At 53.0% G+C, this 25,199-nt stretch overlaps 11 protein-coding genes across 11 annotated transcripts; 5 read left to right on the forward strand and 6 right to left on the reverse strand.

Moving 5' to 3' along the window:
- Nucleotides 1–315: 315 nt before the first annotated feature.
- Nucleotides 316–931, reverse strand: CABS01_05735 (uncharacterized protein; the record flags this gene model as incomplete). Its single annotated transcript, XM_060539103.1, has 2 exons — nt 316–600; nt 689–931. 2 exons carry the CDS (start codon nt 929–931, stop codon nt 316–318), a joined length of 528 nt encoding a protein of 175 aa, XP_060405365.1.
- A 1,742-nt stretch (nt 932–2,673) lies between these two features.
- On the forward strand, nt 2,674–3,596 carry CABS01_05736 (uncharacterized protein; the record flags this gene model as incomplete). Its single annotated transcript, XM_060539104.1, has 2 exons — nt 2,674–3,437; nt 3,548–3,596. 2 exons carry the CDS (start codon nt 2,674–2,676, stop codon nt 3,594–3,596), a joined length of 813 nt encoding a protein of 270 aa, XP_060405366.1.
- A 637-nt stretch (nt 3,597–4,233) lies between these two features.
- On the reverse strand, nt 4,234–5,274 carry CABS01_05737 (WLM domain-containing protein; the record flags this gene model as incomplete). Its single annotated transcript, XM_060539105.1, has 1 exon — nt 4,234–5,274. One exon carries the CDS (start codon nt 5,272–5,274, stop codon nt 4,234–4,236), a length of 1,041 nt encoding a protein of 346 aa, XP_060405367.1.
- A 1,034-nt stretch (nt 5,275–6,308) lies between these two features.
- On the forward strand, nt 6,309–7,150 carry CABS01_05738 (ER lumen protein retaining receptor; the record flags this gene model as incomplete). The annotated part of the gene is made up of 4 exons (XM_060539106.1): nt 6,309–6,333; nt 6,401–6,459; nt 6,521–6,587; nt 6,657–7,150. 4 exons carry the CDS (start codon nt 6,309–6,311, stop codon nt 7,148–7,150), a joined length of 645 nt encoding a protein of 214 aa, XP_060405368.1.
- A 269-nt stretch (nt 7,151–7,419) lies between these two features.
- On the forward strand, nt 7,420–7,938 carry CABS01_05739 (uncharacterized protein; the record flags this gene model as incomplete). Its single annotated transcript, XM_060539107.1, has 1 exon — nt 7,420–7,938. The coding sequence occupies one exon, from the start codon at nt 7,420–7,422 to the stop codon at nt 7,936–7,938; it is 519 nt and encodes a 172-aa protein (XP_060405369.1).
- Nucleotides 7,939–8,879: 941 nt separating this feature from the next.
- CABS01_05740 (uncharacterized protein) lies at nt 8,880–10,502 on the forward strand (the record flags this gene model as incomplete). Its single annotated transcript, XM_060539108.1, has 2 exons — nt 8,880–9,596; nt 9,675–10,502. 2 exons carry the CDS (start codon nt 8,880–8,882, stop codon nt 10,500–10,502), a joined length of 1,545 nt encoding a protein of 514 aa, XP_060405370.1.
- A 529-nt stretch (nt 10,503–11,031) lies between these two features.
- Nucleotides 11,032–11,924, reverse strand: CABS01_05741 (uncharacterized protein; the record flags this gene model as incomplete). The annotated part of the gene is made up of 2 exons (XM_060539109.1): nt 11,032–11,135; nt 11,339–11,924. 2 exons carry the CDS (start codon nt 11,922–11,924, stop codon nt 11,032–11,034), a joined length of 690 nt encoding a protein of 229 aa, XP_060405371.1.
- Nucleotides 11,925–13,698: 1,774 nt separating this feature from the next.
- CABS01_05742 (uncharacterized protein) lies at nt 13,699–14,011 on the reverse strand (the record flags this gene model as incomplete). The annotated part of the gene is made up of 2 exons (XM_060539110.1): nt 13,699–13,909; nt 13,974–14,011. The coding sequence occupies 2 exons, from the start codon at nt 14,009–14,011 to the stop codon at nt 13,699–13,701; spliced, it is 249 nt and encodes an 82-aa protein (XP_060405372.1).
- A 3,459-nt stretch (nt 14,012–17,470) lies between these two features.
- Nucleotides 17,471–19,677, forward strand: CABS01_05743 (uncharacterized protein; the record flags this gene model as incomplete). The annotated part of the gene is made up of 2 exons (XM_060539111.1): nt 17,471–17,640; nt 17,706–19,677. 2 exons carry the CDS (start codon nt 17,471–17,473, stop codon nt 19,675–19,677), a joined length of 2,142 nt encoding a protein of 713 aa, XP_060405373.1.
- A 461-nt stretch (nt 19,678–20,138) lies between these two features.
- CABS01_05744 (pectate lyase) lies at nt 20,139–21,517 on the reverse strand (the record flags this gene model as incomplete). The annotated part of the gene is made up of 4 exons (XM_060539112.1): nt 20,139–20,843; nt 20,901–20,924; nt 20,997–21,318; nt 21,378–21,517. 4 exons carry the CDS (start codon nt 21,515–21,517, stop codon nt 20,139–20,141), a joined length of 1,191 nt encoding a protein of 396 aa, XP_060405374.1.
- A 1,690-nt stretch (nt 21,518–23,207) lies between these two features.
- Nucleotides 23,208–25,029, reverse strand: CABS01_05745 (uncharacterized protein; the record flags this gene model as incomplete). The annotated part of the gene is made up of 7 exons (XM_060539113.1): nt 23,208–23,721; nt 23,799–24,083; nt 24,134–24,309; nt 24,370–24,521; nt 24,575–24,695; nt 24,760–24,792; nt 24,859–25,029. The coding sequence occupies 7 exons, from the start codon at nt 25,027–25,029 to the stop codon at nt 23,208–23,210; spliced, it is 1,452 nt and encodes a 483-aa protein (XP_060405375.1).
- Nucleotides 25,030–25,199: the final 170 nt, after the last annotated feature.

Genomic DNA, 25,199 nt, shown 5'->3' on the forward strand with positions numbered 1-25,199 from the left:
CGGCATTCGCTTACACTGTAAACGAATTCGCCTAGGTACATTTCCTTTTCTTACATTTTCGTTCGTGGTCCTCTTAACTCCTCGTGAGATGACTTGAGATGACTGCAATTGACTTTGCGGCTGACTGACTGCCACTTCGGACTATGTTGCTGATATCAGATCGTCAAGACAACCTATGCCAGAGTGGTTGTTAGTTACTACGAGTTAACCGGCCCGTCGGCACACTCGGCACTAAGCCTAGCACCGAGCAAACGGCGGTGCATACCATGTGACAGCCAAGGGCGATACCTATCGAATGACTGAGTACTCCGTACCTTACTCTCCCCTAAGAAGACTCAAGAGAGCAAGGCAGATATCGGCTAGTCGACTATGTCCCCTTAGCTCCACGCAAGTGGCACCGGCGCTGACCTTGACGCTGGAGCCACCCCCAAATTGTGCCAAGCCCGTTAGCGGCTTATGCGGCGACTGGCAAGTCTGGGAAGTCTGGGACCACATGCCTGCACCTGGAAGTTGCAAGTTGCAAAGACGGCGAGGACCGTCACCAAGGAAGGAGAAGAAGCACGAGAGCAGAAAGTGAGCAACAGCAGGAGCACACGACACCTCATGGAAGGGTGTAAGGTGGTACCCCGTACCTACCTTACCTAAGGTACCTTACCTATGCCATAAGGTACCTCACTCCGTAATGTACCTTACCCAAAGGCCCAATGGCAGGACCACCGTCTCCACCCCTGCCGTTCCGAGCTTTGGAGAGAGTCAGAGGGGCAAGTGCCAAGTGCAAGTGCAAGTGCAAGTGCAACTGCGCAACCGCAACGCAACTGCCAACTGCAGATTCTGATATTCCGCCCACGCTCACGCTCCAATGTCGTCTCCTTTCTCTCACCCCTGCTACCTTGACCCCCGTCTTTCCCGGACCACACCCACCGGGTCCCATTTTGCTCAAGCTTCTTTTTTGAGATTGTTCCCTACGGCGGAACGCTCCTCTCCTCCTCGAACCCTCGCCAGTCTGTGTTGATTTTTGTGTTTTTAATTAACCTTTACTGGATCCCAATGGGCCCTTGTCTATCCGTACGGTCTGGCTACGAATACACTCGCGGCATGAGCAGGCGCAGCAGTGTCTAGTACCACCGTAGGACGCGGCTTGTCACCCGCTCCCGGTCACCGGCGACAGCCCGGGCCCTGGCCGCCCTGCCTCCATCAACTCCTTTCGACGCGGGATTACGTATGCCGCTCAAACATGGCGCATACGCGCAAATCCGCCAGTCTCAGTCTCTTTCCGACTCTCTCGCAAAGGAATGTGGGTGTCTGCTTTTTTTTATTTTTTCTACCACCGTCGTACGTACGCTCTCTACGTAGTACCTAGTAGCTATCCATAGCCCATACCCCGTACGGGTACCTTACTACTACTACTACTACTACTACTACTACTACTACTACTACTACTACTACTACTACTACTACTACTACTACTACTACTACTACTACTACTCCTACTACTACCGTTATTTGCGACCCAGGCGGCTTAGACAGTGGAACGGACAGGCTGGAGGTGAGACATAGGGAGTGGTGGAGGAGGAGTCCCCTGTGATATCACCTTTCGTTGTTGTTCTTGTTCCCTTGGCACTGTGGAATATTCACAAAAAGGAACAGCCAAATGCGAGAAAGGAGGCTCCTCGGAAACACTGGAGCGTGTAGCAGCATTATCATCTTGGCAAAGAAACTGAAAGCTGTAAGAAAAAAACCCTCCAAAAAATCCAGTCCCGTAGGCGCTCCATGGTCTGCGTGGGGATTCTTTGCCATGGCGGGACTCGGGATGCTGCACTAATACCATGACCGGGATCACCACACACCCTCCACAAGCCCACTCCCACACCCTCACACCTCCATCCCTCACCCGTCTCCCGTCACCACACGCCTCTCTCTCTCTCTCTTTCCTCTGGCCCAGTCTCTCATTCACTCACACTCCCATGTATGAATACACGAATCCCACTCCCTCCACCTCCCACACATCCATTCGATGTACTTACATATCACCTCCTCCTGCCCTGCTGCGCATCCCTAATGTCCGCTCCGGTCTTCTTCTCTTACCTCTTATTCCTTGGCATCTGCGTGTTTTGACATCCTTCGGTAACATAGACATAGACCTGACCTCGACATCACGGTCTGAACACCTGCATCAACACATTTCACCATCTCTTCCTCTGCTTCAGAGTTGATCGGCTCCCCTCGCCCGCGGTTCCGCCCTCTGGAACTCGTCTTATATACCGCCATCGCCTGACCAGCTTCAACAATACCCAAAATTTCGCCCACTCTCTGTTTTTGACCGACTCCAGAAATCGAAAGGATTATTCTACGCTTTCTCTCGTTTATCCCAGTCGCTTGCTATTACTCACCGAACTTGACTTGAGGCAGTCAACAAACGAATTACTTTCATCGGCCCCTCTGGCTCCTGTCATATCCACCTTCACCTCCTTCCTGCCTCGCATCGGCCACCTCCCGAAGACAACTTCTTGGCATTACGAGGCCTCCAGAAAACTCGACAAACAGCAGCATCCCGCCATTTTTTGGAACTTGGGGATTCTTGTTTGCCGTCATTGTTACCAAGTAATCACCCATCATTCTGGATCTCGATATCAAGAATCCCACTCAAGCAACACAACAACGCAATTAGCCAAGATGCGCTTCAACCTTACTTTCCCACTCGCCGTGCTGGGCCTCACATCAACTGTTCTTGCGGCACCTCAAGCAGCCAGAGATGTCAGCCAATCCTCACCACCGGCCATCGAAAAGCGCGAGGACACCAAGTACTTCCACGAGCCCTGCTGTGGCGAAGAGCTTGGCCACTACGATATCCGTTATTTCAAGCAAGCTGTGGGCTACGACGAGCACCGTGTTGTTCTCCGCAACCTCGTCCGCTCCTACCTGACCATTACCAAGAAGCTCAAGGTTGAGACATGGCTCGCCCACGGCACGCTTCTGGGTTGGTGGTGGAACGGCAAGATCATGCCCTGGGATTACGACCTCGATGTTCAGGTCTCGACGGCGACTCTGTACTGGATGGGCCAGAACCTGAACCGCACCGAGCACGACTTCGACTGGACCGACACGGATGGCAACGCCAGAAAGGAACGCTACCTGCTCGACGTCAACCCCCACGGCACTGACAAGGACCGCGGCGACGGCCAGAACATCATTGACGCCCGCTGGATCAACATGGCCAACGGCGCTTTTATCGATATTACTGGCCTCGCCGAGCGCGACCCCTCCGGAATGCCTGGTGTCTGGAGTTGTAAGAACTACCACCGCTACCGCACCACCGACCTTTTCCCCATGCGCGAGACCGAGTTCGAGGGTGTCCCCGCCACCATTCCCTACAGCTTTGAGCGCATTCTTTCCGAAGAGTACGGTACCAAAAGCTTGGTGACCACCGAATGGCAAGGGTAAGTTTAGAGATCTGCGTTGGGATCCATGCTTTTTGTTACCCCCAAATAAGCTTTGATCCTGGTGGCGGAATTCCGACTCTTATTTTCACGACTAACACGATATGCAGACACAAGTGGGAACCGGAGCAAAAGGAGTGGCTCAAGACACAGCAATAGCTGAAGGCTGTTTGCCTTCACTGATTGCAGAATCTGCATGACTGGAACGTGGATCAGTTCAAGCGATGGCTTTTCCAAGCCGCAACACGGCTTTTTCTTCTTTTTGTTCCGTTTTGAAGCAGAAAAACATGGGCATTTGGGCGATAGCAATTGGCGTCGCCGTACGCCTACATGCATTGGCGGCGTTTCCGGACATGGCATAGGCATGACATCAAGGCGTTCTAGGAAAGGGATATCATACCGGGAGGACACTCGGACGAGGTCTCTCTCTTTTTTTCTTTTCTTTTCACAGCATTCATGGGGGAGGCGGCAATTTGTACGAGTAACAGCATGGCTCACCTGTTGGGTAGAAAGATATCACTACCTTATATGACCCGTCGCATTGAGGGTTTAGATGGTCATGCAAAATAGCATGATGCGAAACTACAATGCGAGCACCTATTTGGGCACCCACCAATCGTTTTGAGAGCGGATATTCATCGTGATTGAGTTGACTAACTACTCCGTGACCAGCGAGGTCAGTTGATGTCCCATGTCCAAGCCACCGCAACGCCTGCGCAATGCTAAATCCAGAAAGCAAAGTAACAGTAACACCATACGAACGCTTCAATGTTGCTCCGAGTACCATGCAGAACCTCTACGACGACGGGCCAGAGTCAGGCTTGCCTCCGTCCCTCCTCTCCATGTTCATTTTTTTAGCTCTTTCCTCTGCAGCCTTGGCCAGGATCTCTCGTCGGCTCAAGCCAGCGTTGCCACCACCGCTTCCTCCCACGACGAAATCACCGCCTTCCCAACCACCGTGGTCCTCGACGTCCTCTTCCTCGTCTTGTCCCGGCGCATAGTACGAAGACCCCTCTCCGACCGTGTGTCCGCCATGTTTCCAGTCCGCCGCGTCGACTTCGCGCTCGATCTGATGGCACAAGTCCCAAAAGTTGCGGTCATGGTCGCTGTGTACGTTATGCGCCAGCTCATGGCACAACGTCTTGCGAATGGTCTTGTAATCTCTGTAGCCGTCGTGCGCATCCGTCCTCAGCCGCAATTCGATCGCTTCTCCATTATTGCGGTTCAGACCGAGGAGTCGAGTCGTCCCCTCGTGGTTGGACTGCGTGTTGGACAGGGGCTCCATCTCCGTCAGGAGGCCGACGCTGAACTTGTGCTTGCGCATGGAGGCGCGGATGCCCGGATCCTCTTTCAGCTTCTCGAGAAGCGCCAGAGATCTCTCTGGACGCGGGAGGCCTGCTAGCGGCCGGACGGAGAGGAAAGTATAGGTGCTGTCCGCCTGTGCGCGGCCCTGGTCTCGCCTCCTCGAGGGCCGATTCTGTCTGCGGGCGGCGCTGCGGGCAGCGTTTCGTTTCGCGGCGAACTCGGACGCGGCTTGGAGGGAGGCGACCTCCTTGGCCTCGACGCCCATGAGCATGATCTTTTTGTTTTGTAGGTCGACGAGGGACATGTCGGGGTCTTTGAAGGGGGGTTTGAGGAGGCCGAGCTTCGGAACGATGAACTTTTGATTTGAGGCGGGGATCAAGAGGGTGTCTTCGACATCTTCGGAGAGGTGGGTGATTGTTCCATCCGGAGGGAATTTAAAGGTGTGTGGTGTGTTGCGGTGGGTGAGCGTTATGGTGATGGCTTCGTCGGCGGAGTCGTCGTAGTCGGACTCGCAAGAGTGTGCTTCGGCCATGGTTGGTGGGGGTTTGAATTGGCGATCGTAGTCGGGTGTAGTGTATCAATAAAACTTGGTATTTTGCTAGATATTTGCAGGGTTGCAAGGAGTGCGCCAAGTTGTGCGTCTATATACAGAGGTGGGTGGCACTCATGGAAATGTTGGGAATCACAACGAGTGCGGGCTGAGGCGCAGATGGCCACCCCGTGATGGGACTCGCGGAGGTTTGTCATTCAGGCAGCTTTGTAATACGTCACATCTTGGCGCACCTGGGAACTCCCCGACCTCCGTCGCGTTCGGGGCAGCGGCCTGGACTTGAAAGTGGAGTCCGCGATTCCCGTAGCGCAGATTCGGGGATTCCGCTCCGATTACCTTACCTAAGCCAATGAGAACCCGTTCCTATATGGATGATTACCTCAGCTTCTCACTCCGAGTCAAGGTGCTGCACCTTAGGTTCCATCATTCCATGCTGAAGGACCCCACAGCAGGTAGGTGCCTTAGCCTCCAGGAACGAAAGAGCGCAAAGTGTCTCATCTTCATTGCGTGCCTTACCTAAGCCCTGCCGCAAGTGTCTCGTATTAGGTAAGGCGGACAACAGCTCCCGTCGCCGCTGGCCAGTCACCGTAAGGTAAGGTACGAAGCACTGGGTAAGGTACCTGAGTGTTTAGTTGTGTGGCTCGAGTGTTCGGTTCCAGCTTCCAATGAGCTTGCAATCGCGTTCGTGTCCTTTCAACCCTCCTGGAAACCCAAAAAAGCTGCCAGTTGTGCTAAACGCAGTCTCGAAGCTCCCTCCCCAGCAACCCAAGAATTCCAACGTCACGACGCCAAAACATCGCGGACCCAAACAAAACGACACGTCACGAAGACGCTCGACGACGACGACGACGAAAACCACCAGCGTGCAAGGCGACCTGCACCCGCCTGATTACAACCATCCGATAAGCCGTGCGCGCGCTGTCACTGGCAGCTCCAAGCTCCCTCCGAGTTGAAGCTCCCTCCCGCCCCAAATCGTCACTCGCGATCCATCGCCTCGCCGCAATCAACCTGTCACGATGCTCAATCTCTTCCGCATTGCCGGTACGTGTCGCCAAAATCCTCGATACTACAACTGTTTGCTCCGGGGACTAACATGATGGGCTTGCAGGGGACTTGTCCCATCTTGCCAGTATCGGCATTCTCCTCCACAAGATGGTGCAGCTGAACGTGAGCTTTTCGATTCCCACCATGTCGTCACACCCAGGGCCCCGATCTAATTCTTTCTCAGAGCTGTTCTGGTATTTCGTTCAAGTCGCAAGCCCTTTACTTCCTGGTCTACATCACCAGGTACCTTGGTAAGCCTCCATTGCCTTCCCTTCTCTCTGCTTGACCTAAACTAACCAGCGTTTGTTTGTCCCCCTCAGACTTGTTTACGACCTCTAGTCTATGGAACCTCGTTTTCAAGATCCTCTTTATCTCTTCCCAAGGGTACATCGTTTACCTGATGACGACCGCCTACAAGCCAACCAACGACCCCAACCAGGATACCTTCCGCGTCCAGTACCTGCTCGGCGGAGCTGCCGCCCTGGCCATCATCTTCCCCTACTCGTACACCTTCTGGGAGATCTCCTGGACCTTCTCTATCTGGCTCGAGGCCGTTGCCATCTTGCCTCAGCTCTTCATGCTTCAGCGCACTGGCGAGGCCGAGACCATCACCACCCACTACCTCTTCGCCCTCGGTATCTACCGTGCCCTGTACATCCCCAACTGGATCTACCGTTACTTCACTGAAGTGAACCACAAGGTCGACTGGATCGCCATTACCGCCGGTATCATCCAGACTATCCTTTACAGTGACTTCTTCTGGATCTACTACACCAAGGTGATGAAGGGCAAGAAGTTCAAGCTGCCCGTTTAAAGTCGTCCTCTCCTACCCACGAGGTTTCGCACGGCTTCCGACCTGGAAACATCCGCCAGGTTGCGGACGCTGCGGAACACAGAGTCATGGGTTGTAACAACAAAAGCTATGAACAAGCGTTGGAGCCAAATGGCGGACCATGACCTTGTTCTTATTTTCGTCCAGTCTCTCAACAAGTATTGGGATGTTCTCAGGCACACAACGCAAAACCAGAAAAAAAAGGGTTGGCCTCAGGTTCAAGGATAGGGAATATCCTCCGCGACGGATGGATGCATGGCTGGCGTTGGGAGATATGGTTAGTTTTTTGCATGGGCGGCCAGACAGGCAGGAATCCAATCCACGCACAGATGGATGTGTTGGTTGAGCTGCTCACAATGTGCCCACAGATCGGCATAATCGAGAACGAACAGAAAGAAGACCGGGACACCCACTGGTATATAGATGGTCAATGTGAAGAACGTTTCCAAATTTCTACAACCCTCACGCTCTCGCTTGCGCAACATGTTTCTCCCCACCCATCCACACTCACCTTACTCAACGCTCTTCACAATCGCAAACACGCAACTCGCGCACGCACTTCTCAGCGGCTATGGCACGCGTTTGGTGACTCGTTCTTTTCGGTTAGTTCGCCGGCTTCCGAAATCTTGTTGCGGTTCTTGGGACGTCGAGTAAAGGTCTGTCCCTGTTGGCTTATAAGTTTTCGTTGCCTTTGCCTAACTTGGAGGGGGAACCAGATCCTGAACAAGGGCAATCTGGTGTGGTGGCAGTCGGCGGACGATTCAAGGTAATGGATGTCGCCATCGGTTCCTTTTGGTTCCCCCGGCCACCCCGACCTTTCGACCTCGACTTGCTCCCGCGTCCGAGTCAAGTGACCCTGGACAGGGATATGCGACACCAAGGAGCCTGAGGATCGACGCTGTTGGAAGACGATCCCGTAATTGTAATTCTTCTCCGCCTGGGAGCCTCAACGGACCAGGGATTCAGTCCAACTTTGGCTCTTGAGACAACACCAAGCTCGGAACGCAGCCGAAGGTTGATGCCGCTGGCGCAACAAACACCTCCCAACTGCAGGCATAAACTTTTCTGTCGTTTCTGTCAGCGTGCTGTTTCCGAATTCACTTGTGAAACCATGCATGCATTACAGCCAACTGGGCTCTGGGCGTCTGACCGAATAAGAAGATGGGACGGTGGCGCGCTAATCTGATCCCCCCCAGTAGGCAGGCGGCTGCTACTATCGTGACGAAAGAAGCCGCCGTGTGGCCCCGTCCCTCAACCCTCAACCCTCCTCCCCAGGTTCCTACTCCAATGAAGCCGACTGGATTATCTGGGATGTGATATCGGCGAGGAGACGGGGCCAACGAGTCTCGACCCGCGCCGGCGTTGCCCAGGTAGGCTGAAAGCCGTGGGGCTCTCATTCTTCGATGGTTAGGATGAAGCGGGCTCATGGGCCATAACATGGGCGAGGGCCGCTGACCGGGCCGCCTGAAGCCTGTTCTTCTCTGGTTTGGTCTTTTTCTTGTGTTATTCCTCTGCAGTTCGTTTTGAGTACTCTTGCTGATTATTGGTCTTCTTGTTAATGGTGATTTGAGATTTGCTTCTTTCGTTCGGACTACCTACTACGGATAATATGATTACGGTGAAGAGGAGGAACATATAATTCGACGACAATGAAATCATGGTGAAGGCTTGCCTCCCACGAATAGTACTGCTATGTGTTCTGGCCTCACTTATGTTGGTGGCAGTTGCGGCGGATGAAGGAAGTGGGCGAAGAGCAAGATGGGTGAACAACGGAGGAGACCACAGGTCACCGGCGGAACCTCAAAGGAGGAGGAGGGGGGCAGGCCATGATATAGTCGAGGACTTATTGGGCAAGAGGATGTTGCCGCCGACGGCATCAACAGATGACAACAAGCCGGCCCGCCTTGAAGACCGTGTCGTGTTATCGGTGCCGACACCAGCGGCTCTCTTCGGGCGACAAGCAATCGGCAACCCCATTGACGCCATCAACTCGGCATCTCGATCAGCACAGCAGGCCATTGCCTCGGCATCCCAGTCTGCTCGAGAAGCTATCCAACAAGCAAACGACCAAGTGAGACAGGCCGGAGATCGACAGCGGCAGGCGGAGGAGCAGGCGAGGCAGGCCAACGATGCGGCCACCCGGGCCTCGATATCGGCCAACAATGCCGTCGTCCAGGCACAGGCAAGCGCTAAGGAGGGAATACTCAACGCCCAGAACGCGGCCAAGGAGAGTGCGAGCAAGCAGGTTGCGGACAACTTTGCCATGGTTACGGCGAGTGCGCAGACGCAGCTGGCTTCTCAGGTTGCGAGCATACAAGCCAGTGCCAGCGCAAGTGCTGCGCAAGCCATTGCTGTTGCGACACAATCCGCTAGTGCGGCTATATCGAATGCTCAGCAGCAGGCACAGCAGCAAATTCAAGCTGCGAGGGTACGTGGTTCTTTCGTGGTCACGCCGTGGTCACTCCGTGGTTGTGTGTCATTCAAGACTTCTAACCTTTTAACACAGGACGATGCAAATTTGCGTGTATCACAAGCACAAGGGGCCGCAGTTTCAGTTACCCAGGCGGCTCTCGCCGTCGTGGGGGCCATCATTGGCTCATCTCTTCTCACCATACTGGGCTTCTACATCTTTACTCGTTACCGGCGTAACAAGCGCAAGGACCAGACGGCGCGGGAGCTCCGTCGTGAAATCAGCTACCCGAAGCAGAATACTCTGATGACGACAAACGCGCTGGCTATAAACAATGGCTACCCGCAAGATGTCAAGCGTCCAATATCACCGACCCGTCCAGAAACAGCACGTACGACGGGGTCATCTGGAGGCATGGGCTACGCGGTCAGTGATTTCGGCGATGGGCAGCCCAACTTTTCTCGACAGACGACGTTTGTGAGCAGTACCGCGCCGCAGATGGGCATGGGTACGATACAGAGGGAACAGTCGGTGTCGAGAAGGCCGGTGCCGCCTTCGCCCAAGAAGCCGCCCTATTCTCTATTCCCGCCAAGGTCTAGGGATGGCACGCCGGCGACGTCGTTGCCTGCCACCCCGGCCCCTGCGCGAGATCGAGAAAAGGAGGCTCCCCCTCCTCTCACGATTAATCCAGGCACAGGCCCATCGCCTGCATCAGTACAAGCACAGGCACAGGGTCCGGCAAACAATGAAAAGCTGGATAGGGTGGACGAAGAAAGCGATGAGTTTGGGGAGGGCACAAAGAACTGGTTGAGACGGACGCAGACCGTGAGTCCGTTTGGGGACCTGGCAGATACCCCGACAAGGGAGAAGGATCCGAATTGGCCATTTGCGAGGTCTAATTCGCCGCCTCCGCCAACAAGATGAGAGCGATAGGCCTAGAGGCACGCGGGGTTGAAAATGGTACAGGGAGGGAGAGCCACCGACGGTGGTTCTCAATCCATCGATTGACAGGTATCAGAAAAGAAACGGAAACTTTCTAATGCGCTCAGATTTCCCTGGGCAACTTTCATTATTCCATTGTTCTATTATCTATTCCTCAGGGTCATGATACCCAAACGTTCATATTTTTACTTGAAGTATAATACAAAAATGTATTATGATGGTATGACATTCATGCAAGACGAGAGACGGAGGTCGTCAGTAATCGCCCGCTTCTTCCGCCATACGATGAGTGAGACAGGGAGAAAGAGGGTGGGTGGTCTGGTGTCTGTGTGTCTTGCTGGTGTGTTGGATCGAAGCTTGGCAACAGAGAGTTTGGTCTCAAGTTCGAGGCCGCCTCCACAAAAGACCATCATTGCCGACACCTTTTCTGCCTCGACTACTTTTACCGCAGGTGTTGACGAGGGTGTGTTGCCGAGTAGTCGGGCTCGTATCTCCGGTTGCTGAGTTGACTTTATTCGATGCCCAGAGCCGGCAGCACGTGGGAGAGGAGGATAGTGGAGAGGATGAGGAGGTTGCGGCATCCGCGCCCGCGGGCGAACCGGTTTCTATGCAACTCTGTTAGAGAAATGGTCCCCCTCTCTCCGCTGTGTTTGATCGACGATTGACAGGTGAAGATGACTCTGTATTTCTCCCTCTCTCTCACACATCCTCTCACCCGTGTCACATACACTCTCCTAGATTTCCACCAGTTTTGTGTGTGCGTTTATCTGTATGTTGACGCCATCCTTTGGGCTTCGCTCAAACACCTGATCGCTTACCTCGATGCCCAGAGGTGGAATCTGATGAACGACCGGAGGAACTGAGGCAAAGCTTTTGATCAAAGTCTATCGCGATGCCCAGGATAGACGGTAGGGAAGCGTCGATCTGCACGGCCTCTAGTTCACGTTGTAGGCGATCAACGTCCCTTTCGTTGTGGGCATTGTTATCATCATCGCCGTCATCTTCACAGCGATCCTCGTCTTGTACTTGATGCTGGCCCTCGGCTGCCTTGCGTCGGAGGACGGCGATCTGCTGCTGTAGTTGCCGCGCGAGGTATCGATCCATCTCGCCGGGTGACGAGGATGTCACAGAGATGGCGCCCCGGCGACGAGGCCAACTTGATGTGGATTCCGGGGGTAAAGAAAAGGAACGGGGCGCGTCATGACGGGTAAGGAATAGGCCATCTGGGACGGAGTGGCTCCATAGACCCGATGAGGAGGTTTTCCGTGATGACGGGCGAGGTGGTGTCCATAGCCACTGGAAGTAGGCAATATCCTCCGCGCGACTTCTTTTGAAAGGTGGTTCTTGGTATTCCTCTTCAACTTCTTCTGCCTGGCGCTTCCTTCGCTGGCTTGTTTGGGCCATGTCGGTGGTTCATGCAAGGACCGGGGTCCTCGCTTTCGAGGCTCTCTGTTGACTAGAGGTGATGGCTCTGAGACTCAGGTACCTCTAAGGTTGAACAGCCAGTCTTTCCGATTTGTGAGGTCAATGAAACTAAGCAACGATCTGATGTAACGATGCTAGAGCTTCGAATGAACAATGCCCCGTTGTGAAGTTGAAGAGGTAAGATGAAGTGAAATGAGGTGATGAGACCGTGACTGAAGCTGTGTCCCGGTGCCGGTTTGTGCGCTGGCGGGGTAAAATCGACGGTCCGCCGCCTGGCGCGAGCTTCACGTTCCGGATCGAGCTAAATGGTTTCTCTCAGGGAAACAAAGATGTCCATTCCACAAGTCTGTCTAGCCCTTCTCAGGGCCCATCGTGGCCGCTTTGCATGATTTCTCGGATCCTTGGGACGTAGTATGAAGTTTGGGTCCGGAAAAAAGATGAGACCTGTCATCTCGGTCTCTTCGGAAACGTTCTGGTATAGTTCCCTCTTTTTCCATATCATTACACATCCACACCGGTATGAGGAGGAACTGGTGTCGTCGGTGCTTCGTCCCATCTTTTCTGTTGCGGATGAAAGTTTCAGTCGGTTCGCCAAGATTTCGAAATGCAGATGAGACTGTAACTGCCGGCGGGCTTTTGTCCCGTCTTCACCCTAGCCGAAGCTTGTTATACTATATGCAGCGTGAACTTGAAGACGGGATGACCCGGCGAGGTGGATCACAATCCGGCGTGACGGTTTTGTAAGCTCGGGTCAAAAACTAGACAATAGTAGCCCTACGTACGTCCACTCGGTATAAAACATGCGGGATACAACATCGCCCCCCTGTCGCTGGGAACCCGAGAATATCGGTTCCAGGATGATGTGTGCTTCGGAGGCTCTTCTTTCAAATTAGAGAGTGACTCTTCCTTTATCTTGCTGACCAAGACTGCATCTGTCCCAAAAGGGCGTCCGTTGCTCATACGCAGGCACAAGATCATTTGAGCAATGCATCTGTTAAGGGACCGCACCCTATACCGTCTCATATAGGTATGATCACCGGATGGCAGACCCGATCTGTCGAAACGCTAGGCCTGAACTCTCGGCCATTGATGCAATGTTTGTGATGCTATTGCCCGCTCAGAACTCTTTACATATAATACTATGCTGGCTATAGATCATGCCGAGGTTCTCCGTCATCAATCTGTTAACCCCGTCAACCGATTCTGAACAAGTATCCCACCTAATAGCCGATGAGGTGACCTCTGCCATCTCGTCTCTTCTGTCGCCCTCAAACTTAGGCCGTCATCCGAATGCGCAAGCCCCAGCCAGAAACACTGAGCATGAGATCTTAGCAAACACCTCTTAGCCAACACCTACTCCTCCGAACCTCGCATCTCAGCTGACGAGCCTCATTCGGCAACATCAATCCTCCATGGCCCAGTTGGCTAAGGCGTCCGACTGTTAATCGGGAGATCCCTGGTTCGAGCCCAGGTGGAGGAGTTCCAACGCTGTTGCGGGTGCTCGCTTTTGCTTTTGCGCTTCCCTGGGGCGTTGCGGCGGCCTTGGTCGGTGACGATGTGAGGTGGTGATGCGGGGAGTCAAGGGACGGTAGATATTTTGCGGGGAATCAAGGTTTCTCGAATGGTGATACACAATGTGAAATGCTATGCTGGGTGGGTATCGAGCAAACTAATCATAAACATACAACAAAGAACACAAGGAGGGCTGGCATGGAAGTTCCCACACACTCCTTCGAAGAGCCAACCGGTCGTATTAGCGACGACTTGCCGAACTCCATTGCCTATCCCATTGCTCCATCTGTCCAGCTACACGATTGGGCCTAGCCGACGACTGGCCCGTGACCCAGAATCTGTCCATCGGGTCGGATGAGCGTGAGTAGCTTGTGGTAGTATATGACGTTTGATTGGCAGGTGTATCGCGTCTCTGCCCGCCGGTGTTTGCAGACGTGGAATATTGAGAGTAGCTGGCAGGCATTAGGATCGGTCTGACAGGGTGCAAGGGGAGAAGTGAGAGATTGGACGTCATACCTCGGAGCGGGACGCTGGTAGTAGCTAGATCCTGACATATTGCGTTGTGGAGGGGCGGGTATGATGAGGGTGGTGACAAAAGTGCAAGATGGGTGGATGTTGGTTGTTAGGATCGTGAAGATGAAGTTGGTTTGGCCTGGCCTTGAAAACTACACGGCAACCCAACAGATCAGGCCTTATTATATATGAAAGGATGTAAGTGAGAGATGGCCCAGCTTGAACTTGGGAATAGGCAGCTGTATCGCCCGCTGCAAATACAAACCACGAGGAAGTGGACAAAACATATCATAGTGCATCCTTTTTCGAAACGATACTAGTTGGTATTGTGAAGGAACCATACCTAGGGGCACCGGGTATCATGGTGGAATTAGGATTGAAAGGGAATAGTTAGGAATTACAATCGGAAAAAATGGAGTGTCCATACACCAGAGCATGGCTGTGATGTTACGGAGAATATTGAAGATGAGCGACAGGGGAAGCGACCTAGCGCCGCAGTCACTTGACGGTAAAGACTGTCATGGGAACATTGGATTAGGAACGTAAAGATTGAAGCATTGGCTGGCAGTGAGCGACAACCTCCTTTCCCGACCTAGAGAACTGTTAGAATAATGCTTGACAGTAATGTTGAAGGGTAGAAGTCGGAATAGAGAAAATGCATCTGGAAAAAAGCCGGAGGATTGAGGACAAGGGGAGGGTTGATCCCGGTTGGAACTGGCCAGAACCGTCGCGCATGGAGGGAGCTTGGGTAACTTTTTCGAAGCTTCCATTGCATCGCCAAGTAGTTTTGCCACTCGCGTGGATCTGGGATGACTTCCGGGAGATAGACGTGCAGGGATGAGACAGCGGACAGGCGGCGGCTTCTTTCAGAGGTAGGTAAGATAGTAACAGGCACTTTGTGTGATAGGCATGCAGGCGGGCTGGCTTGAGAGGGCAGATGTTGGCGGGCGGGACTATGTATCGCTAGTTTGCGTGGCTGTCGAGACCCAGCGCGGGATGGATGCGAGTAAGAGGGTCCGCGCTATGTTCTCGTGTCCGTGGAACATTCGGGGAAGAGTTAGGAGGCATGGGGGCACGCAGGCTAGTCTGGGCTGAAAGGCTTTACGTAGGTATCGCAAGAGCCTGGCGCCTGGTCAAGGCCCAGACTTGAACAGAGGGGCGCGGTGAACGGGATCTAAGCTTCACTTGCCCTCAAGGAATAGCTTGGCGAGCGTGGATGGTGATTTGCAGGAGGGCCGCCAGACGATCGCCACCATCAAAACCCCAACTTCTTCGCCTCGCCGTTTGGGGGCGGGGCATATCGACGTTGTGGGAACTGGGATCCAGGCCATGACATACGTGCTGGAGATGAGAGTCAGTGACGTGAAGCATACGAGACAAGGAGGGAGAGAGGTGATGCGGAGGCATCCAGAGCTATCAATGGCGCAGACCTACAATATTCAACTTGACTCTGTGGCTCAGTTGCAATTCATGCCAAGATCAACATCACTCGAAACAGGTCACACCGCAAAGAAGAATCCTGGGCTCGCCGAGGCCGCCGATGACTTACTTGTCTATCTGCAGCGAGCGTTGGTGCTGAGTTACATTGCAACACATTGCAATACCCAGGCGTTCAATCTGATGCACCACACCCACACCCACCTCATCGACAACGAGCAAAGGTATGGATTATGGATGTGGCTGGGTTTGCGGGCGGTGCTTCGCGGAAGGATGGAGTACAACCGAGAGGCGTAGCACACTTAGAAGCATTTGGGCCGAGAATTGGCTACATGCTACGGAGTAGCCAAGCGGAGAATGAAGCATTTCTGTGTTGTCACGGCTCATGGCAAATTGCCCTGTTTTTTTTTCCCCCTTACAAAGAATGGAATTGCAATCACTCTCATCATTGTCTTTTCAATGCTTAACGAGCCATAGAATTGAGCGAGGTGCTCAGCTTTCGCCAGACCCTAATTCGATTTCAGTCAGGTGTACGGAGTAGTAAGAGATACATAACCACTATTGCCGATTTATCAAGGCAGCATAGGATAAAATGTTTGCGACCGAATGCCAATTCAATTACGGACCGCTCATTTACAAAGCAATCTTGGTCGAAGCTCAAGTAAGGGATTTCCCTCTCTCACCACTCACTCCGGACGGAAAGATTAGACTTCTATCCGTCTCCGTATGAGCCCAGAGAAGTGCCTAGGTAATACCTAGCAGTCGCATCTCATTCTCGCACGTCATTTTCCCGAGCTGCTGTCCTGTGGTAGCGCGAGGGCTACACCAACCTGGCTCAGCCACACAACCAGTCCCTCCCTCTCAACTCTGCCTGACAGGGCATTTTCTGATCCCCCCACTCATTCACTCACTCATTCGCTCACACACACTCGGTCGCTTACAATGTTTGCTGCTGCGGTTCACAGTAGCAACTCGAATCCACTGCGGCCCGTCCGAGTCCCTCTTCCCTACCGATACGCTATCCGTCATTGTGCGACGCGGTCACTGTGTTTGGGATGAAGCCATCTTCATCTCATTGCTCTCGATTCTTCTTTTCCCCGTGGAACAAGAGAGAAGACAGTCGCGGATAGCGGCTTCTGGCACCATTGTAACCGCTGACGCCGAGAACGGATGACGGGGGATCGTTGTCAATGGGCGCTTACTGTGACTGGGATTCGCTCCTAGAGTGCTTCTACGGATAGCCGAGCAACTCAAAGCGCCAGTAATTCCGTTGCCTAAATCCAACACTTTATTGAGGCAGCTCTCTGTGAGCTGACCGAAGCTGTCTCACAAACACTCCTTTGCCCGTCAAGAACTGGCACAAAATCTCAACTTCCTCACTATCCTGAAAGTAAATGGATATTGAGAATCCTCCTCATCCGTCACAACAAACTTGGTCCCATACTGCTCAGTCTGATGAAGTCCGGAAACCCCCCCCGCCCCCCCGGGGTGCCCCCTTGGCTCACAGCTGAGCCTCTGTCCCCTGCAACCCAGCCGACTGGCGCACCACCATCATTCTTCTACTTCATAGCCATTGGCTCCGCCAGACCACCTTCGAGACCTCCTCCTCCAGGCTGCCAGTTTGCTGTGCTACCAAACCCCGGTGTACTGAGGGCCCAGTCTTATCACGTTTCCACGCTTAGATCGTTGGCGTTAGCTGCTTGTTGACCCTTGCTCTGTGCCGGCTCCCGTCTATTCTCTGGGGCCGCCCATTCCCCTCCCTCCCTCCCTACCTCTCTCGCAGCAGCACCGCGGCGGCGCCACAGCGAAAGGCACCATCTTTCAGCCCATTGATAGCCTGGTCGTCCCCCTCACTTCATGGCCAAAACTACAGATCCATCCTCCCCGTTGTCCATCATGTCTCTCGCTTCAACCTGAGTCTTTTGCCTCAATTTCTCGTCAGACACTTGGCCTACAGCAAAACTCACCAGCAATAGGGTCAAGTTCCCTTCCCCGCCTCACTTACACGCTCTACGACGCTCTACTTGACAAGGCTGTGGCAGCCAGCCTCCAACCCGAGCTTCATGTCAGCTTCACCTTCAAGTTCGCACGCGACCCAGACTGGTCGCCCTTCGCTTTGGAATGACTCGGCCGAGCGCAGATTAGCTAGGCTCTATGTCTACACGACCTTGCCTCTCACCAAAATTGTCGAAGTCGTTCATAGAGTCACTCCGGGAAAACGAGACTGTCCAGGGTAAGCTGAGAGATTGGTTTGCGCCGGCGCAAATGCGGTTGCTGACGCCAGCCCTTGCTTACTAGAAAGGATTCAGCCAACAAAAAACTGAACTCAATTCTTGACAAAGAGCCGCGATGGCTTCACCCACGAACCCGGACAGACATGGACCGGCGCATAAGCGCCCTTGATAACTCCCCAACCCGCCAGAACACGCCCGAGAACGCGTTTTCGCCAAACTACTCTCGCTCAATTTCTTCCGGCGCCCGATCGCATCTGAGTGTACTCCCTGATTTCAAATACGAAGGCGGCGACAGCCCAACCGTCAACGACTTTCAACCCTTTCACCACTCGCGCTCATCTTCTGCTGGCTGGGGCCCGCCGGCCCCGGGGCCACTTCCGACATTAGTGACCACCGATATTGCGTCCGTGCCGCCGCCCGAAGCCGGAATCCACCGGCAGACAACGACACAAACCCTGCAGGATGTGCTTTCACAGTATTCAACTGGATTCCGTCACCAAGTCAGCAGGCTGTTGAAGCGCTACACGATGCCGAGCAACACGATGATGAACCAATCACCATCGGACGACGACCGACCTGGCACTGCCAACTCTAACCCAGCATCCTGGATATTCGAGTACAATGCGCCACAGAGAAACTCGGAATCACAAGCTGCACCCCTGCCCGGCGACTATCTCAACCTACCGTACCACCTCCTCAAACAAGGCTTTTGCTCTGAAGGGCTCGCGGAGCATGACTCGCGATCTTGCTTCTGCCACGTACGAGACGAACTCCCGAATGACTCTTGGGTCACCGGCTCAGGTCCAACTCCTTTTGCCCAACACATCCTGCATTGTGGAGAGCCTCCGAATCAGGATTGGAACACTCGCGACCCCTTTGGCCACAGTATCTTGCATCTTCTTGCAGCCGGGAACGCTCACCACGCCCTCTTATTCAAGGCAATCGAGTCGTCCCCCAACCCCTCGGTCACGAATAGCGCCGGTCAGACATTCCTACATCTGCTCAACGACAGCTGGTTTACCCAACACGCCGATTCTCTCTTCCAGCTCATTACTCGTCTGAAGCGATCCGATTTTGACTTGTATGCTCGCGATGTATACGGGCGCAACTTTTGTCACATTATCCACTCAAAAAAGCCGAGCGTTCTGAGCCAGGAGATTAAAAACGCCCTTCTTAACCAGTTTAACCCCATGGCATATTGCTGCCGCGACGCATTTGGCAACATTCCTGAATCTGCCCCTATCGCACTGCCAATCCGGAGAGCCTATACTGCTGCTGTCGGGCAAGAGATGTCCTCGACCTGGGATTCACATACGTTGCGCAGGGGTCCGTCTCCTATCGAGGAACAAGCACAACTTCTGAAGCTCGTCAACGAAGCACACACCAACACCCGAGTACAAGATACACAAGGACGCAACGGTCTGCACTGCCTTGCCGATGCTATTCTCAGTCAGGAGTCATTATTCGCCAGGTTCCCCCAGCATCTTGCGCAGGCAGCTACCGCAGAGCATTCCGGCGGTAGCAGCCGTAAGCGCAAACACAACAAACCTAGCAAAACACTCACAGACTCCTCAAAGGAGAGGCTCACTGCCAGGGAAAAGGTCGTGAGAGACCTCATTGACCTCGGCGTTGACGCAAACCACTATGACAAATACGGCAACACCGTTCTGATGGCTTTTGTGGCCCAGCTACCCGAAGACGACGACTACAAGAAGCCCGTCAACATCTTGGAGGCTCTCATCGATGCGGGTGCCGACGTCAATGCCCGTAATAAGAATGGCGAGACCGCGCTGCATGTCGCAGTCCGCAGAGGCAAAAAGCTTGCCATGCGTACACTTCAACAACACAACGCAAATGTACAAGCCCGGGACGTGGAAGGTCGAAGTGTGCTTGATGTAGCCGACCGAATGGTGACGTCGTATAAGCAAAACCCTCACTTCTCACACTACGAGGCTTGCCATGCGTGGCTATCGGGGCAAGCCAAGGCAGTTCAATACCCAACAATACACCAAGAATGGGAATTGCGAGACTCTTGAGAATCTCAGATAGAGGGTGAATGATTAGTGAGTGGAAATATAGGGACACGCAAAAGTTTGATGGGTGCTGCTCTGAACTTTTCTCCTGTTTGCGTTGAAGTTTGTGGTGTTTGGCGTTGCTGTTGCTTTGAAGAATAGAGAAACGAGTAAGGGGTGGTACATGGGAGTGTAAGATGGTAACGACAGAACATCATTAGATACCCGAGTCCATAGTTGTATTGATTGTCAAGGCTCACTTGAAACCATCACATTTCACAAAAAAATAACGTCTAAACCATGTGAGCTTACAAGGGGGTGGCAAGAAGTGAAGGTATGTTCAAGGCCGGAATACATATGTACGGGAAGAATAGATACAGGAAATGGCCGCAAGATATGGCCGCAAAAGAACGGACTATACTTGGTAGAGCTCATGTGAGCAATCTCTCGCCACTCTCGAGGGGAAGCTATGCTTGTGCAAGCGCCTAGGCATTGGTGCTCGTGGTCTTGCCAACACCAGCATTGGCCTTAACCTTGGCGGGAACGTCGGCAACGCCAATGTGGCCGATGAGCGAAGACTTGAAGCCACCCAGCTTAGTGAGGGCAGTCGTGCTGGTAAGACTGCTGACAACACCAGAGTCACGAGCGCGGTTCCACTCGCAGATGTAACCCAAGTAAGAGGTGCAGCGAGAGGCTTCGTCGACGGTGTTCACGATGTAGATGTTGCCTCCGTTGGTCAAGCTGGCGGGAGTGATGGGCGTGGTGACGGCATCGAAGTAGTTGCCCTCAAGAAGGACCCAGGTGTTACCGTCAATGTCAAAGGCATGGCCGCCGACGTTTTGGAAGTAGTTGTTGACGCCGTGGAACAGGTTCTCGCTGCCAGCGGTATTTGTCGTTCCCATATGAGGGGAGCGGCCAGAGACGTCATGCAGCCAGTTACCAGAAAAGGTGTAGTAGTCCTTGGCGCCGATGAGGAGGGCGGTCCAATAGTGCTTCCCGTTGCAGCCGGCGGACCACTCCGTGTTGCCGTCAAACTCGGTGTTGGAGATAGTTACCTTGCCGGCGGCTCCCCAACCAGAGACGATGAACTGGCGGCCGATCAGGGAGATCTTGACGTGATCGATCCAGACCTTGTCGGCACCGTCAAGAGTGATGGCATCGCCTCCCCAGACGTATTGAGGGTTGAGATTCTACATACAGTCAGCTACACCGGAAATCAACATTGCGGCGGAAGCTTAGAAACGTACTGTGATGTGGACGTTTTGGATGATCTGAAGGGACCTCGATCAATATCTTGACTCTCAAAAGTAGGTAGTGCTGGTAGCACAACAGGGAAGACCCACGACATTGCTCTTTCCACCACGAACACGGAATCCCTTGCCAATGATGACACCCTTAGTGCCAACGCCAACAAGACTTTTGTTGCTGTTGATATCAATGGGGGTTTTCGCAGCGTTGTCGTAAGTGCAGTCAACCCAAGTACCACTAGCAGCATCGCAGGTGTCCTGGATCCAGGCCTGGCCCTTGGAAGTGCCACCGGGACACTTGGTCGTGCGATTATCACTGCAACACTTGCCGCTGGTCGTGCCCTCAGTGTTGCGAAAGTCCCAAGTGCGATCGATCATGATGGTCCGGGCCGTGCTGTCGGTAAGCCACTCCTTAAGTCTGCCGAGTTTTAGTCTCTGGACCCTGTGATTCTTTGTCGATGATGAAGACCAACTCACTGAGCAATGCTAGAAGGAATCTGGGGACTAGCTGAGCCACCACCAGTGGTGCCAGCTGCGAAGCCAAACGCTTTGCCCTGCACCTGTGCAGTGGCCGTGCTCGCAAGAGCGGCGACGAGAGAGAGAAGACAGGCCTTCATCGTGCAAGGCTAGGAGAGAAAGCGAGTGTAGTTGAAGTAAGAACTATAGTGAGAAAGAATATGAAGACCGAGGAGGAGCTTGGTTCGAACCAAGGCTATGGTATCGGGGATCGTACAAGGTTAAAAACAAGTCTAAACTCCTAGCTGTATGATCCTACTGCCACGCCAAGACGCAGTAACCGCGGGGCGACACGAGGAGGCCTCGACTCTTTCTCATCCTAAAACATCCCCATATTGCACGTCTCTCGCGCGGCTGCAACGGTTTGTGCCAAGCGGCGCTATAGGGCTGGGCCGGCACCTTAGAGGCGGCGAAGTTTCCATAGATCCATTTCCACCTAACAGCAATGGGAATAAAACACGTGAACCGTCTCCACACGTACACGATCGCCGCTGTCATTCTGGCCGATGCGGCAGCCCCTAAATCTTAGGATTCTCTGTGTGATGGGAAAATCCTCGTCCTGACCATTCCGACGCGGAGGTGGCTGCTGCTCCGCGCCGACAAAGTCACCATTTGGCAAGTCCGAGGTCATTCGGGCCCGGCAGACATTTCCTGTTACGGGAGCTAATAGCTGGGGGGCATGCTGGAAGGGGTATTGTCGAGTGGGACAGGGCTGTCAATGTCATCAAGATGCTACAATGACAGGGGTCCTCCCCTCTGCTTCTCAACCAAATCTCGGTAGTGACAAGGGTTTAGGCAGATGAAAGGGCCACGACTAGGAGGTTAGTGAAAGTCGGCGATGCAAGTGGATGGCCGAACAAGTCTAAAACTCGGACTCTTCCTCCCGTTCCATACCGTGTTGGGCAAACATATCGCCACAAGCCACGTTTTGCGAATAGAACTTAAAGGTTGGTGGACCTTTCCGCCGACTTATCGGATTTTCGTACGAGGGTCTCGTAAACTAGAGATCTGGTGGACCGCATTGGCTCGCTCTCGGATTCCCTTCAGCACAGCATCCCGCGATGTAAGGTCGTGTCATGAAATCATCGTTTGCGAAATACTGGTGTGAGTTGCCTGCATCATTCACTTGATGAAATGTGGAATCATTCACTGTGGAAAACAAGGATAATTATCCGTATTCACACAGTCAAGGGTGACTCGGTCTAGTACTAAATAAAACCCGCTACTCCGTCGAACGTAACCGTTGACTTGAAGCAAGCTTCGCTCAGGCGCGGCTTCGCGCGGTGTTGCCATCGCTTTCTCCGAGGGATAGTCTATCACGAGTACATGACAGGCAGATTCAACCAATGTGAAAGCGTCATTGGATGATGAAGACACATCATGCAAGTAGTGGTTGATCTAGTCTCATCTTGCCTTCTCAAAGGGGCACTCAGCTCGTAGTGACACGGCGAAGGCCTCGACCCTCAGAGATGGCAGCTCTTACCCTCCTACTTCATTCAGAAAATCCTCGTTTACAACAAGGGCTTCTGGGCTCTGTGATGCTTGGATCCAACTCAGCGTTGCTTGGCTGCACATGGAAGACGCAACGATACTGCGGCATCAATGAAAAGAGGGAGAGACCACTGGAAACTGCCGAATTGAGAGTTGTGTTCAACTTTATGACTGGTCATCTAAGCCGACGTTGATGAGATATAATTACACGCAGTCCACCCCGAGAGTACTACCTAAAGGCCCTTAGAATGGTAGGGTGAAAGGCCTACAGGATACCTGTTCCCATACCGACGATGGACGTTAGTAAGCATAGAGCTTCACATTCTCATCCTCACTCTCCCTGAGCTTCTTGTTGATACTCATCAACCAGAACCTCATCGCCCACGCACATATGATGCTTGCAACGGCAAAACCAATCATGCATGAGAAGCCGATCATGTACCTGGGTCCATCAGAGGTGGGCCAAAGGTAGGCACAGTAGATATAAGCCAAGTTGGCCGTGACGTTGACCAAGGAGTATGCGACGGCTTTCTTCTCTGGCGTCTGTGACAAGGTATCGCTTACCCATCCCAAGATAGGAGATCCTACGGAGTAAGCACCAGTTGCATACAAGAAAGTTGCTGCATATCTGACAGCATTATTGGTGGTCCCAATCGTCATGGCGAATCCGACCACAGCAAGAGATAGTCCAGCTGTGATGTGCCAGGTTCTTTCGTTGAATCGCCCGCTTGACCAGGCAAATGGGATGCCAAGAAAGCCAGAAACAAAGTAGGGGGGAGCGGTTAGGAGAAGAGCCGTAGTCGACTTGAAGCCCCTAATCGGACATTAGCGTTTTTCCGACTTTAAGCACTTGTTACTTTTTGGGTAGGGGTCCGTTATTTGGTAACTTACATGGTACGAACAAGGGTTGGAAAGTATGCGTTGAAGCTAACCGCAGAAATATGGAAGTTCTGGCAGGCGCAGAACAACCAGGTTTTGGGGTCTTTCAGAGCCTGCTTGAGACCATCCATGGTAGAGCCACGCTCTTGTCTGCCGACTGTATCCCGACGAATGCGTTCAACAGCAAGTTGTCTCTCATCCTCGGTAAGCCATCGGGTAACAGAGGGATCGTCAGGAAGAAGGAAGAACCCGAAGACGGCAATCAATGCGGTGACCGAGCCTTCAATGATAAAGAGCCTAACCTTATTAGATCATAATCCATGACAGATAATATATGCAGCTCTTACCATTTCCAGCCTGCAATTCCCTTGACCTGATCTAGGGTTGTAAAAGTCGCAGCAGCAATCAGACCTGAGCAGCCAGTACTGACTACTTGACCAGTATAGAGGATGGATATTCTCGTTGCGAGCTCTTTCCTGGTGTAGAAGATCGATAGCAGATACAGGGCACCTGGATAGAAGGGCTGGAAAGGCGAACCCAGATTAGCCTGCGCTCCACCTTTCACTTGCTTTGTGCAACTCACTGCTTCCACAAATCCAAGGAAGAACCGGCATGCCACCAATCCACTGTAGTTTTTGACTCCCGCTGTGGCAGCAGAGATGGCAGCCCAGCCAATCATACAAGTTGACATATAGATTGATGGGCTCGTGCGTGTGAGGAACATATTTGAGGGCACTAGACGTGGTCAGACTCAGCGCACCTGAGAAATTTCCAAAATATTAACTGACCCTGCATCAGAAGGTACCCAACGAAAAGAATAGAGATGGCAGTGTTGTATTCGACCCCTTTCAGTCCCAAGTCTTCCTCCAGCGTGTTCAGTCGAGCTTGAGGGAGAGCGTTACGATCGAGCTAAGTTCGAGGTTAGGGCCGACTTTCGAGTGGGAACATATAACTCAGGCAGGTCTCGACGTACGTAATTCATGAAATACATTGCCCAAAGAATCGGCTACGAGAAGATACCACGTTAGCATCATGCTCACAAAAGGGGCCAGTCAAGATCCCAGAGGCTTACCATGATCCTGCGATCTAGCTTACGGACGAGGGCGATTTCAGCCGGATCAGTCTTCTCATGGGCGCCGGAGTAATCGCCAGAAACAACGGCCTCGCCCTTGACCGACTTTTCATCGTGTTCAATTTCGAGCGGGCCGCCTTTCTTGGAATCGGCATCATGTGTAGCTGCCATTTTCAGTAGAGACGAGAGACGAAGTCAGAAGGCACCTTAGAGAGAGAGAGAGAGAGAGAGAAAACGAGGTCGCAGACAAGAGATTCTATGCTCTTTCGGTCTCTGTGTCAATGAGAAAACACACAAGACATCGTCTGATTTATACATAACAGCTATCTATCATCTGGCCA

This window comes from Colletotrichum abscissum (assembly GCF_030869225.1).
Source record: "Colletotrichum abscissum strain IMI 504890 chromosome Unknown Scaffold_11.1, whole genome shotgun sequence".
NCBI classification, from domain to species: Eukaryota; Fungi; Ascomycota; class Sordariomycetes; order Glomerellales; family Glomerellaceae; genus Colletotrichum; species Colletotrichum abscissum.